At 39.6% G+C, this 15235-nt stretch overlaps 1 protein-coding gene across 3 annotated transcripts in view; it reads left to right on the top strand.

Moving 5' to 3' along the window:
• The window catches only part of PPIP5K2 (diphosphoinositol pentakisphosphate kinase 2), an 82104-nt gene extending 67237 nt beyond the window's left edge, over positions 1-14867 (top strand). For 2 of the 3 annotated variants that reach the window (XM_074995268.1, XM_074995269.1), the window contains exons 27-30: positions 2162-2224; positions 6093-6239; positions 9981-10109; positions 12928-14867. In XM_074995268.1, coding sequence (XP_074851369.1) covers positions 2162-2224; positions 6093-6239; positions 9981-10109; positions 12928-12995 — 407 coding nt within the window. In that variant the 3' untranslated portion in view covers positions 12996-14867. Of the gene's footprint in view, positions 1-1182; positions 1303-2161; positions 2225-6092; positions 6240-9980; positions 10110-12927 lie in introns of all 3 variants that reach the window. The other variant, XM_074995270.1, reaches the window with a different exon arrangement.
• The last annotated feature ends 368 nt before the right edge of the window (positions 14868-15235 follow it).

The following is a 15235-nucleotide window of genomic DNA, read 5'->3' as shown; positions in this document are numbered from 1 at the left end:
TAAAATGTGTACATTTTCTTGACCACAGAAGTCAAGCTTTTTAACAGTTTTGCTAAACTTACAATACCCTTCATCAATGTGACACAATATAATTTGTAGAAGCTACTACACTTGTGTGCATAGTTGAAGGTATGAGTTTGGTGAAAAGGCTTTTGCCACAGACCAGGCACCCACTTATATTGGCTGTGATTCATCACATGTGCTAGTAATGTTTCCCACTGTCGGAAGGCAATAAATCACTGGGTGGGTGTCTTTTGTTAAATCATATATTGCCATGTATGTGAAATCTGAACTCGGCCTTCATCAAATAATAACATTGGCTTTGCAGAATAATAATGGAAGTTTAAAGAAAAATACAAATTATAGATACAGTAATTTCTTAATTTGGATGTCATTTTCATAGTATGGTGGACCATATAAAAAGAAAATGTCTTTATTCTGAAGTGTCTGAATGGTATTTCATCAATTATTTGATAAACCACTTCTAATGGTAAGATTGTTCATGATTGGGTAACAAAAGAATACAGGTTTTTTACATGGAGGTCTGCATAACACAAGGGTCTTCTCTAGGAAAGAATTGACACTAACTTTTTTAAACTTCTTTTTAAAATTTCTGTGGTAGGCTGTGACAGCTGAAATACTGATACAAGAATGGATAATTTGGTTAACTTGTTTCATGTTAAATCATGAGTGATGGAAAATGAATTTTCTGTGTTAAGCCTGAGGAAAATGTGTGAGTACTTAGAGTTACTGACTGCCATTTTAAGGGTGTCAGTTTCCATGATAGCAGTAAGCAAAGATTTGCCAGATTATATTTTGTTTCAGTGCTCCAGAGTCCAAACATGTAACATTCATATATTTTTTTAATGTATGGTGATGCTAGCTGGGGTAATTTTTCTTTACTGAACCTTACCATAGGAAATGAGGTCCCTTTGTTAAAATCCAGTCCTCTCTAGTCACATGTAGCAGAGGGTGGTCTGATGTGTAGAAGCACCGTATATTATAGTAGTTACAGCCTACAGATATCACTGTGACATTACAAGCATATTGTGAAACTGCCCAAGGTGCTGCCAAAGGCTGCCTTTTATGTGGTAAGAGCCATGTGCTTGCATGCTGCATGCATCCCCAATGTGAATGAAAGAGCACCTGGTTGTTGTATGTATTTTCTCTAACTCCCATCAGGGTCTCACTGTGCGGGCCTGTTTAGCACCTCAGTACTCGGGGGTTCTTCAAGCGCACCTAACCTACAGGATTATGCTCGTACTCAACGTAAAAAGCTGACTTCTTCTGGCTGCATAGATGGTATGTGCACACGCTTGCAGATGCACACACAAACCCATGTGCACACATTGAAGTGAACCATAGGCTACTAATTCACTGGAATCCTAAAATACTTTGCCTCAGCATTACTTGTATGACACTCTACTGCCTCTTAGTGCCCATAGCTTGGTTACATTAGTTTAATTGACATAGTTAATCCTTGTTCCTGGCTTCTCTGTTTGATATATTATGTACGTATAATGAAAGATTTTAAGTAAGTACTGTTTAATAATAGGGAAGAACAGAAAATGTAGTTGAAAGTGCTCATTACTTAAGCCTCTGATTTTAATCATTACATATTGGTGTTGAATTAAAACATAGTATGGAGTATTTACCAGGAGCCAAAAGGAAAAGACCAGCTTAATATTACTGAGCGAAATTTTAGGATTCTTGGTATTTTTTAGGTGGGTGTAGATAGTGCACTGGCAGGTTTTAGGCTTCACATTAACACTTGGGTAGAACAGCTTTCATGGTAGGTTTTACCATTTATAGAAAACGTGCTAATGTACTTTACATTGAGGTCAAGCAGTATTAATGCATTTCTCTCCCAAATTCACTCTTCTTGATGTCAGCTCTAACAGATATAACTCTGTATGCCGAAATCACCAGTTCATCGTGCTTTTCTTTCATACACTTCATTAAACACCTTGCAGTTATCAACAAACCACATTTTCTAATTTAACCTCTGTTTGGCCTCTAGCCTTTTCCCTGGTCCTTTTTGCATGCCACTTTATTCTAACCTGATCATCTTTTTTTTTTTTTGGCTTCTTTCCTTTTTTGAAATGTGTCCCTCTTTTGGTAGCTGTTACAAATTTCAGGTACCTGTTTTTCTCTTTCTCAGACACCACACGTGGTTCTGCTGTTAAAAGATTTTCTATCTCATTTGCTCGACACCCAACCAATGGTATGTTTTGCTTTTATTTAAAAAAAAATATTCCCTTCATCCCTTAACTTCATTTTATTTCAAACACAGAGTTTACAGTTTCATTCAATCATCTGTCCTTCCTGACTTCAACCCTAAGCACAGTTCCAAACATGCTCATAATCACTAGATACATAGAGAAAGTCTTAAATACCTCCTTTATTGTTCATTTATATAAATATGATTTCAGAGTTCTCTCAGAAGATCTTGTGAAAATGGAAATATTGCTTATAATCTTGAATTCCTTGACGTATTGCATTCTTTTCAATATCTCAGGTGATCAGACCATGTATGGTAAATGATAAAAACTGAAACATTTCCAATCTCGAGTGGCATATGCTTCTCAATAGCCGAACATTCCAGTTCTTCCTGTTCCTGCTTTTCAATTCCACTGTTTCTCTGAGCTTTCTGAATCTAGCTAAAAATCACTGTACCTGACAACTGGCATTTGCTATCATCTTCTTGAAATGTCACTAGTTGTAAAAATAAAGTGAAACATTGGGTCTATTTTGGTTAATCTGCCATTTTGATGACTGAACAGAAGAAAATTGCTACTTAATCTTCCCATATTTAATGGTCAATATGTTCATCACTTGTGCCAGTTACCTAAATACTTCACAAATTCCAAGTTGCCTTTATCTTCCATTGACCTCTTGAACACTGTGGTGAAAGTAAACTCTTCAGTCTACCATATTTTAATGAAGTCTCTCTTAACACGTGCAAGTTAAAAGTATGACGTTACTCATAACTTTCTAGTTTCTATGGTAGGCCATTTTCACAGAAATTGGTTTTAATTTTCATCATTTATCACATCTGAGTGTAGGGTTTTGTCTCCCATTTTCTTAATTGCGATTCTAAAACTCCGCACTTCTATTTACTGACATAGCAAAGCAGCAGGGAATAAGATCTTGACTTTGAAACTGAAGTGGAAATAGCTGTAAAGGTCTGGGGTACTGCATTCCAGCAAACCTTTTAGTTAGATGTTTGTTCAAGTTAAAAAAAAACCCCATAATTCTCACTTTATTTTGCTTCTGAATAATTATGTCATGAGGTAAACTTTAAATATTGTAGCGATTTGGACTTTTTAGTCAGCTTTGTACTGCATTGGTTTCTTGAAGAAAATGTTGGAATCTCCACCAAACCTGCATTTTTATTAATTGTTTTTAAAAGGCTGACTTCAGTAACCTCCTTGGTAATGATAAAGGTGGTCTTTAGACTATATAAAATCAAGTGAGATAATCTAAACAAAAGAGCAGCTGCTGTATTTAAAAATCAGCATTGGCAAAACATGTGTAAATTGGAAAACGAGCTAGATTCAGTTTAGAATTTAACAATTTCAAAAACTCACCAGTGTTAAAGGAACAGACAGCAACAAGCATATATTTTGTATACCAATCTATTTATTTAAATTTTATTGTGCACTTTCTGTTCTGATTTGTTTAATATAAACATTTTTCCACATACCTTTTACAAGTTAATGCATGCCAGATGTGCTCCTCTGAATCCTAATGCATTCCTTGATGCGTTCTTGGTTCTTGGAACCAAATTTTTAAACATAATGGTTTTGTCTGTCTTTTGGATTTGATTCTTCCTTTCCCTGTTTATTTTCAGAACTTTGTGATGTAGTTACAACCTCTAACCCATTTCACAGATACTCTCCTCCGCCCCCTTATTCTCCTTCAACTCTAGTTCAGGGAACACACTGAAACAAGTAATCTTCTAACAATGCTTTACCTTTTTTTCCCTGGACCTCTGTGCAGAACTTCCGCACCTCTTTAGGTGCTGGTCCATTTCCTTTGGGGAATTTTTAGGCTCCATTGGTATGCATATTTAGCTATTAAATGTGAGACAGCAGGATGGCTTTTCAAAATGCTGCATTAACCTTTTCATTTCCTTGCATTTTTGTTGGGGAGACCGAGAGTGAATACAACCAAAACCCGAGGGTATTTGGTTTGCAGACACATACATTATTTAAGAAATATGTACCATCAGGCATTTTTTTGCCTAAAATTTGTTTTACAAAGTCACCCTTCTTCGAAAGACATAGTTAGGCATGTTTTTGTGCTATTTGTTTAAAAATATATTAAAAAGTGACCAGTTTTAAAGTATTTGTGTTGTCTGGGTAGAGGGAATTTTAAAAAGTAAATATAAATAGTTAATTCTTCTAAAAGTCTTTTGCAGTTCCTTTGGATTTTCTATAACAGCAATTTCTGTAATAGGAGTGGTGGTAGACATTGAAACATAGGCTTGTTGGGTGATGGAGGGGATGTTATTTTTGGTAAAGCATGTGTCCTGACCTAACCTGACATTGTATCGGTAGATTGTTAGAAATAAATGTAAATAATTTGGAAACCATTTTTATGATAACATATCCATTAGATAAAAATGAGATCTTGTGGAAGTTATTGTAATGCAAAGAAAGGGTTTTTAGTTTAACACATATGCCAAACATTTATTTTTGTGCTTATGTTATGGCATAGCTGTTATCATATTAAAGAAAGTATACGCAAATTGTGTGGTAGCTTGTTTTGCACATCTCAGCTGAGTTTCTAAAACACATAACATCATAGTTTGTCTAATGTAAATTAATCTGATCTGAATACTTTTGAGCAGCTTGCATAGCAAGATTGGCTCTCACCTGACTCCAAGGCTGAGTTTGAATCTGAATACAAAAGCTCTTGCATTGAAAATTGTGTAGAATTATTTTCAGTCGTAATGCTGGGTAATATTTTTTGAAGAAGTTAGTTCACATTTTTGATAACTACAAAAAATTTGAATTGAAATTTTAATTGTATTATCTTTTCATTGAAATAAATATTTTAATAAATACACCCATTTATAATTTTTCCTTTCAAGGCTGTAAATTTAATGTTACAGCTGAATATAAGAATGCTAATGTGGACAAGTGTTTCCCCTTTTGAAATGCTGTAGAATGCAGGTTTTATTGAAAATTATCAAGCTTACATCAGTTTACAGAACTACACTGTTAAGCTTAGATATAATGTTTCAAATGCTTTTTATTTACTATACATAGTAATACAAATATGCATGGTTGATTTATGATATGTCAGTATGTCTATATTAATATGGGGGAGGTTAAGATCATTTCAGTTCTGGGCTGACAGTTCACAGTTTACAGTTCTAAGTTACGAATTTTCTAGTGATAAATCATTGTTTTAGTAAAGGTAGATGTAAATATATGTTATAAAATTAAAAGATGGTTTCATGGTACAAAAGTGCTTATATGGTCTTGGTGGACAGTTAAGGTGGAAACATAAAGCAAAATCATGTCCCTGGAACACCTGAGAGGCGAGAGTATGTGCTATAAAGCTTTGTTTGGCAGGAATGCCAGTGTTTTTAGCTGTTCTGTCAGAGCAACTCAGCTAAAAATGTTCAGAGCATGAATATGCTCTTATTTCATCTTGAATGAATTAGTTGCCTGTAAACTATTATGACAGGTATGCGAACAGGTAGGGGGGAAAACTGACATTCCCTGCCTCTTTTTTGAAAATAGAATAAGTTTATCTTATATGATAGTTACACATAATGTACTAAGCAAAGATTGGAGCAGAGATGTATTTTGTATCTGTGTACACTGATAGATGCTTATGTGGGTTTTGTAGTATTTAGTACACTGTCCTGAGCTTACTGTATGATAGAATCTGACGTACGTTGTTCTAACTCCATACTGCATAGCATTTTCTTTCATGACTTCAAGGATATTGTATGTTTGCACACGTTGATATTGGACATGCACATTATTCTGATTTTTATGCAGTGTTTCCTGTCTGCACAACAGTTCCATTCTGATTTTATTTCTCATATCTGGAAATCCTCTCTGTTTTTGTAGGTTTTGAACTGTACTCCATGGTGCCTTCAATCTGCCCTCTAGAAACCCTGCACAATTCCCTGTCTTTAAAGCAGGTGGATGAATTTCTTGCCTCCATTGCTGCTACTTCGAGTGACAACCTACCGGAGACGTCTACCACTTTTTGTTGTAATTTTTGTTTCTACTGTAACCCATAAACCCTGTTGGTCATAGTTGATCCATATAGCATCTTTTAAAATGAACAGATCAAAAAAGATTATCCATTATTGGACGAGTAACGTAGTGACCATCAGGAGGTGAGGCTAAAATAGGGAAAGAACAAATGAAGAATTACTTAAGCAACTCAGATGTCTTCAAGTCAGTAGATCAGTCAGCACACCCCACACATTCTAGGTTCGCTGGCACAGTTAGCAAAATTCCTCTATACCAGGAGACCATCTTGGTTATGACAATGTTGCAAACCGCTCCCCACTTCCCCCCCACCCCCGGTTGCCGTTCACTGACCTAGAGACACCTACTTCAGTAAGGGAGTTGCACTACTGAGTATAGGTAAGTGGTTTACAATCAAGCTGGAATGGCATATTAAGTGGATCCCACTGAGATCTGTCATGAGTCTGGTGTTAATATCTTCATAAGTGACGTGGAGAATGGCACAGTGAGTATACTTAAAAAGTTTGTGGAGGGTACAAAGCTGAGGGGCATTGCAAACAGTGGAGGACAGGGTTAGCGTTCAAAATAATTTGCCAAACTGAAGACATGGTCTGAAATAAATAGAATTAAATTCAGGAAGGAGAAATGCCTGGTGTTACATGTAGGAAGGAATAACCAACTAGACACCCATCAAGTGGGAAATAACTGCCTAGAAGGAAATTCTGCAGAAAACGATCTGAGGGTTATAGACTGTCACAAACCAAATGAGAGTCAACAAAGTGATAATGATGTAAGAAAAAAAGGTGGGGCAGGAAATACCATTCTGGGATGTATTAGTAGGCATGTTGTAAGCAAGATATGAGAAGTAATTCTTCCACTCAGCTTTAACTGGAGTGGTGCGTCCAGTTTTGGGCACTGTACTTATGGAATGTTGTGATCAAATTTGAGAAAATCCAGAGGGAAGCAACACAAATGATAAAAGGTTTAGAAACTATGATCCTAAGAGGAAATACTTTAAAAAAACAAACAAACAAAAAAAAAGGTTTGTTTTGTTTGGAAAAGAGGAAATTGAGTGGGGACATAATAGTCTTCAAGTATGTAAAAGGTTATTGTAAAGAAGAGGATGATAAATTGTTCTCCTTATTTACTGAGAACAGGACAAGAAGTAATGGGTGTAAATTGTAGCAAGGGAAATTTAGGGACTGGGAGCATGGGGACATAGGAGGCGGTGGGGCTGCAGCAGGGTTGGGCTTGGCTTCTGGAGCAGGAGGGACAGGGGCCTGAGGAGCAGGGAGGGCAGGCATGGCCATTGCCCACTGCAGCAGCTGCAACATGCCTCGGGGCAGGGCAGCAGGGATGTGGGAAGCAGCAGTGGCAGGGGGAGCCAGGGAGAATGGGGGCAGCAGCTTCGGGTGCCTAGGCCAACAAGTCCAGCCAGACGCTGATGGCAGCATCAAAGTGGGACATCAGTTGGTCCCAAAAGTGCCTGCCACTTCAAATGGTCCTGCAGCTCCCACTCCAGGAGGTTAGTGAGCCTCCAGAGGGTGGCTGTGTGGGTCCACTGGAGGTGCTTGTCTTGCCAGTGACAAGCTCTCCAGCCGTGGGCCCTCCCTCATGCTGGGTGGGGACGCCAACCCACTCTAGTCCTAGTTCTTGGCTAGCTCGTTCTGGTGCCAGGGTGGAGCTGGCTGGCACTGGTAGGGAGGTGGGGTTGACCCAGCCCTCAGATGGTGCAGCTGTAAGGGAGACAAGGAGAAGAAACGGTGAGTTATTCATGCAACACTGCCTTACCCCATCACTGTGAGCAACAGCCACCGCCCCCTCGGTCAAGGGATGGGGATGTCCTAGGAGCACAGGCATGTGTGCCCTGCATAGTGGGCCCTGTTGCATGGGACCCCATGGCTCCACGGGGTGCAGGCTAACTTGCCCCCTCCCCCTCCCACTTAGCAGAGAGATCCCTGCATGGGTGATGGGCGACCCAGGCGCAGCATCGGCGGGAGTGGGTGCTGACTCTCGCTTATGGGCATGTCTGTGTGCCAGGAGGCACAGTCCTCAGTGTGTCTGGGGTCAGACTGTCACCCATTTGGCTGGCCTGCTGCCAGCCATGGCAGGGGCTGATGGGCCCCCACTGCCCTGGGACCTGGGGCTTGTCTAGCCTCCAGTAAGGCTGGCAGCAGGATGGTGCCTCGGGGGCTGTCTGCTGGATCTGGGTGGGACACACTTCCCCACATATGGTTACATGTGCTGGGACAGCAGCATGAGGTCCAGCCTAAGTCAGCCTGGTGAGCCTTGCAGCATGCCCCATCTTCATCCAACCCCCATGCCCTGGGGTGTTTGACACTCAGGTCACTTACCAGAGGGTCTCTCAAAGAGATCTGGGGTCACCCTGGAGGTGGCCTGGATTGAGGGGCCCAAATCCAGGGGGATCACCAAGGTGCTGCAACTGGCCTTGGACCCCGGCTCCAGCTGGATCCCAGCCTGCTGCTGCTTGCTCCTCTTGCTGTGGCTCCCATGGGTGTGGGGCAGGGGGGCGGGGCATAGCAGCAATTGTGGGGAGGAGGCATCCTCATCATTCAGGAGGTGGTGGAGCTCCTGATAGTAGGAGCAGGTGGGGGGTTGTGCCTTGATCTGTGGCCAGCATCGCAGGCCCGAGCGCACCCCACCTTTGCTCATTAACCTTAGCCTGCGCCTGCTCCATGGTGCAGGCTGGGTGGCCCCATTCCATCAGGGCAGTGACCAGCCAGGCATCCACAGGGGCCTTGCACCTTTTGGTGGAGGGGTCCAATAGGATCTCCTTGGCCCAGAGGCTGAGGAGGTCCTTTACCTCAGGCCTAGTGCATGTAGGTACTTGATGTTTTGTGCTCCTGGGATCCCTCTGGTGACTCCCTAGAGGGCCCTGGGGGGTTGCAGGGTGGCTGGCTCATTGGCTGGCCTGCTATCGCACCAAAGAGCAGGAGGGAGAGATTCTGTCAAGGTGGGCGTTCTGCCTCCTGGGGCAACGGCAGAAGGCTGTTGATGGACGTGCTGTGTTCTGTCGATTTACAGTGGATAGAACACATTTGTAATGGCGGACGTGCCACGAGTTTTGCAGACAAAACTCTCGAGTGTAAATGCAGCCATGAAGGGAATGTTTGTCAGTTGGAAGGAAGAGGGAGTCAGTGAGGAAGGGTTCCCTGTTACTGTGGGGTTGGTTTTCACTGGTAACAAGTTTTGGTATCTGAGAAAAAAAGATGTTCTTTTTACTGACAGAATGGAGCATGAAGGCTCTCATCATTGGAAAAAAGCATTTTACCCCATTCTACCTTGCTTTGGGGGGAATTCATTTGCATGTGGACTTTTTGTCCTCATTCTATGAAGTCTTCTAGTAGTTACCAAATATGTCTCTCTGTTCCATTCGAGGCTCATTAATTAGATGTCTCAGACTAGGTAGAGCAAACAAAAAGTCAGTCCTAGCAGCATTCCATGTCCTGTTAAAAGTTAGGAACATTTCTGTCAAAGCAATAATCACTATTCATGAATCTCATTATTCCTGGCAATGTGAAGCTGTAATGTTGCTTTCTTAAGATGGATCAGGCAAATTTTCTGCTCCCTTCCCATGTTGAGAAGCCATGACAAAGACTAAAGGCCCAAAAATCTATGACTGAATTCCAGATTCCATAAGTTTGGAATTTGTGACTTTTTGTCACTGATATGCAACTATTTGGCAAATGTTTTGTTGATAATAGTAAAAAAGACCCTTTTTTCCCCCCCACACTTCAGCTTCTTCGCCATATCTAAGTTCACCATCTGGAAGAAAGAACTCATTAAATACATACACCCCTGCAAAAATCCAACCAACACCACTTGCTGCCTTGCCTGAGCGGCTAGCAATAGAGAAACCAGCCTTATGTAAGTAACTGCTGTCACAAAGAAGAAACGCTAATTCTTTTTGCTAAAGTATATCCAATAGATATTCAAGATGCAAAGATTTATTACATATTTGGAAGTGTGTTATCCGTCTGTTGAATTGTTTTTAAAAAAAAATGTTATGACAGAGCATTTGCATATCTTTTGCCAACAGTTCTGTTGGAAGAGACGTTTCCAACACATTTGGTCCACCTACACAAGAACAAATGTTGGGGGTGGGAGAATCAGGTATTCAGGGATGTCGACAGAATGCTCCCAACCAGCAGATCTCTTCCAAGAGATCTGACATCTGGACACATGTTCTGTCAAAACCTTCTGTTGACAGCAGTTTTGTCGACAGAAGCCTTCAGTTGAGACATAGCATGAAAGATGCATACAAACAAAGAAATACAGCTACCAATTAAACAAATTTAAAATCATGATTAATTTTTATAGCTTTTGTGTCACTTTTTACATTGCTAATATGATCCAGATGAAACTGAGAGAGCTCTTTTTCAGTTGTTCCTTTCCTGTGTTCTTGTTTCTTCAGAGCAAAGCCATTTTTCTAATAACAATAAATTTCACCTTATACAGTTCAGATTCTAGTGACTGGTAAAGTTTACAACTAAATTCTGGAAATATTATATAACAGATGAACCATAAAGAGGATGACTGACTTCCACCTGAATTGTTTGCCCATTCTTCACAGGTCCTATGTCCATTTAAAAAACAAAAAGAATCTAAGGTTTTTTTCTTAACACAGACAAATATTTACACAGTTCATCCACTTTTAAATCTGTTAACTATTGACAAGTTCTGTCTTCAAGATAACTATGTCTAAATATTGAGGCCTATAAATATGTTTAAGTTCTAGATTTGCCTAGCAAGGCTCGCTCTTTGGCCATGTGTACATTAGCCCCCTCCTTCGTAGGGGGCATGTAAATGAGCCTGCTTGGTGAATAGCAATGAGGTGCTGCACTGCACATACAGCACCTTATCAGCTTAATTTTTGCCACGGGAACTTGAAATGGCAAGCTTTGAAGCTCCAACAAACAGTGTATCCACGGGCACATCAAAGTACCCGCGCAACTTGGAAGTATCCTTATTCCCAAAATGCTTTGGGAGTAAGGGCACTTCGAAGTTGTGCGGATACGTTGAAGTGCCTGCAGCTACACAGTGTGCTGGTGCTTTGAAGTTTCCAACTCTGAAGTTCCCATGGCAAAAACTAAGCTGGTTCACCGAGCAGGCTCATTTACATGCACCCTTTGAAGGAGGGGGCTAGTGTAGATAAGCCCTTTGAGAGTCTGCCAGCTTCCTAACCTATGTCTATACAGAACATTTGAAAAGAATCAGAGCTTTCTTCTCTTTGTTAGGTACAAAATTGTGTTGTTTAGATTGGATCGTTTACCTAATTTTCTGCATGAAGGGTCCTCAGACTTTTCAGCCCTCACTATTTAATGTCTTGGTGTTACCTGTTTTGGATAGCTGCTACAAAAGTGTACCTCCCAGAAAGGAAGGAGCTGCCACCAGAGCCGCACGTGGCTGGAGGCGCCTTGCGGCACCCGGCTGGAGGCATCCCACAGCGCCCAGCTGGAGGAGCCGCCATTGACACCAGAGCCACCACATGCTCCTCCCACCAGGAGTGCTGTGTGCCCAGTGCAAGTGCTGTCTGCCCACTTACATGGCCCACCCTTGGTGAGAGGAGCACATGGCGGCTCCAGTGTCAATGGTGGCTCCTCCAGACATGTGTGACAGGGTGCCTTCAGCCACACATGGCACATGGCGGGGTCCCAGCCATGGTCTGGCAGCTCCGGCTGCTTAGCAGACTCTAGTAGTTCCAGGTCCAGCAGCTGCAGTCTGGTGAGTTCTTGGCTTTTTGGCAGGAAGAGGAGGGGAACGAGGGCTGTGAGAGCCTCATGAGCATGGGTGGGTAGTAAACCTTCGGATTTAATGGACTTCTGGCATTAACGGACCAACTTCACCCTATTAGTCCACTAAATTGAGTGTTTACTGTACTAGAAATTTATAGCAACACAGTTTTAGTTGTTTGGCATAAGTGTTTATGTAAATCTGTTTTAAAACATTGTCAACAGTTTGTAAAAACTTTATTTTTACTACAGCTGTGAGAAGCATGAAAATATTTTTCCTACCAACTTCCTGCCTCTTCACTAGACAAAAACAACTGTCTGTCTTCCATGTATTCAAGCCAGTTCAGATCATTGTAATTTATTAAAATGAGTTCCCTCTTCTGGCTACCTGGCTTCTATAATAGGGTTCCACAACCAGTTGCTGTTGGTGGGTAATTTTTTTCCACTTGTGACAGACTACAGAATTTCTAGAGTGAATTGTTCAACATATTGTAGGTGTACTTTTAATTCTAAACATCTCCATAGCAATTTAATTAACATGATGAATAGTAACAGACAGGTAGCCATATTTAGTGTGTACGCCAGCAAAACAAAACAGCAGAAATGTAGCACTTTAAAAACTAGCAAAATGATTTATTTGTTGATGAGCTTTCGTGGGACAGACCCACTTAGCCAGATCAATCTCATTTCCAATACAGACTGACATTGTGTGTATCGGAAATGAGATTGATCTGATGAAGTGGGTCTGTCCCATGAAAGCTCATCACCGAATAAATTGTTTTGTTAGTCTTTAAAGTGCTACATTTCTGCTGCTTTTTTAATAACATGAGTTAGCAATTATACAGGGTAACTTCCCTTCAATTTTCAGGAAGATATATGCAATTTTTAATATTGACCTTTCTTACCAGTATGTGATGTGCTTTTTTTGTGTTTGTTTTTTTGCTTCTCTGCAGCTACCAGTGAGCCCTCCAGTGACATGTCTGACGTTACACCATCTCCTAAAGAATCTGGCTTAATGTAAAATTTGGTGATTAAACCAGAAGAAAAGAAGCACTTCAGACAAACCTGGAAGAATCTTCTTTCAAATAAATAAATAAATCTTCAGTATGCATTTTAATGCCAGTAAAGCAAAATAAGTCTTGACTCAAACTCTCCAAAGCCACTCATGTCTCTGCCCATCTTGGTGCACTTACCTGTATGTAAATTTAAAGTCTCTTAACTAGTGCACGCTTTGTATATATCTCACTGAAATGTTTCCTCTCATTTTCTGCATATTTAAGGCAAAGACGTTTACTCAGCAATTTAATGAATTGCACAACTTTAATGAAAAAGCTGCACACTAGTTTTTTTTTCTTTCCAGTATCTGTTTACTATAGATGTATACTAAGCAAAAAAGAAGAACTCCCCAACCCAGTGGTATATATTATAGTGGATCTCATAGCAACATTGTAGTTGCTGTCATTATAAATTCCTCTATTTTCAGGGGGTTTATAATGTGTCTGTGAACTTTTTTTTTTCCTGGGCTGAAATTTGATGCACCTGATCTTAGCTAGGAGCATTTTTTTTCATTTGAATATATTTCCAAAGAAATAACTTGGCTCTTTGACTTAATAAGTGCTTCTTGCATTTGAACCTTTTAATACCATATATGCTGCAATTAACTAGTCACAACATAATGAATTAAGGATGATGTATTTTCCCTTTGTCTCCTTGTTTTTGTGCGTTTACATCAGACCCTAACATTTGAATGTGTTTTATTTTGTTTAAAACATGCCATTATGTCATATGTCTGTATATCCTTCTATGGAAAAGTTTTGTTTATATATTTTCTTATTCTGTAAAATTATTTTGTTTACTGAACAGATGCCTTTATTTGCTACATAGATTTGTTTAAAAAGAGTTGCTTACTTAAACATTACAATAAACAGTGTTTGTAAGAAAAATATGACAGTTGGTCTGGTAATAAATTACCCTAGAAATTGTAAATATCCATCTGTAGGTGGTGCATCCCATAACCTTTTTATATGAAGGAGAATCTTCAGTGTTACCTGAATGTTTAGTGTTCCAAACTTTATTTGAACATTTAGGCTTTAGCATTTTCTGTAATGTTGACACCATTGTCATTCTAAGTGCAGCTGTTGTCAACAGCTCTCATTATGACTGTTGAAGACTTTACTAGAGCTATAGAAGCTGTAGCAACACAGATTATGCCTTTAAGTGGTCATATTTTCTAGAATAATCATCCAGGTTCAACAATTTTGTGTTTTCTTCCGTGGCAGCTAGAATTATAGAATGTTCAGAATATCATTGTTCATTTTGAAAGTTCAAGTGGCTGGTTATTAATTATGACTTTATAAACCGCAGGTTAGACTTTTTCCCTGTTAAAAATATTTCTTTGATGCTAAATCTGTTGTAATTTAAAGTGTAAGAGCCTTGCTTTCGTTATCAGGCAATTCTTAGTGTAAATATTGTTACACTAGGATCTTGCCACAGAGTCTGTACAAATCTTTAAATAGGTAACATATGAAATGGCTTCTAAAAAATAGTCCTATTAAGTGCTGACTAAATAAATGATACCAAAAACATAACGGGTGAACAGTTGTAGCTTTTAAACATTTTTTCTGTAATATAACCGTATAGTATGGACAATGTTTGTCTTGCATACATTTGAATGTACTCATCTTGTTTACTGTTTTTTAAAAACACAATTCAAATTAAGTGTGGTTATCATACCCGTTAACCAAATATAAAAATTATTATTAGTTCCTAAATAAAAACAAGCTCAATGGCTAATTTAATATCTGTTCTTCTTTTTCATGAATAGAGTGTATCTGACTTTCAGTGTATTTACCTGCTTTTTTGCTTATCCCAGTGCAAATAAGCTGAAATAAAACTTTCTTTTGTGAATTTGTGTAAGATTTGAAGGCAGTGATGTATGTTATCACTAAAAGCAATCATCTGAAACAGGCACAGGAAAACACTTAGTCCCTCATTCTCCAATTCATTGCACGTGAGTGTACTGCTGCACTCATACAAAGCTCCATTGACTTCTGGGGAATCCATATGGGCGCAGTAGGCTGTCCTCATGTAATAAACAGAAAGATCAGGGACTAAAGTTGCTTAGATATGGAAAGGAAAAATAATTAGGAAAACAACTTCCAGATAAACATAAATTTATACAATTTCTATTAGTCCAAAAGAAGAAAAGGAGAATTAAAACAAAAACTAAATTTGTTCAAACACTCAAGCAAGTTACTTGAG

Source organism: Carettochelys insculpta, chromosome 5, assembly GCF_033958435.1.
Source record: "Carettochelys insculpta isolate YL-2023 chromosome 5, ASM3395843v1, whole genome shotgun sequence".
Classification (NCBI taxonomy): domain Eukaryota; kingdom Metazoa; phylum Chordata; order Testudines; family Carettochelyidae; genus Carettochelys; species Carettochelys insculpta.
Note: the sequence above shows the minus strand (reverse complement) of the source record. Positions and strands in the feature narration are given on the sequence as shown.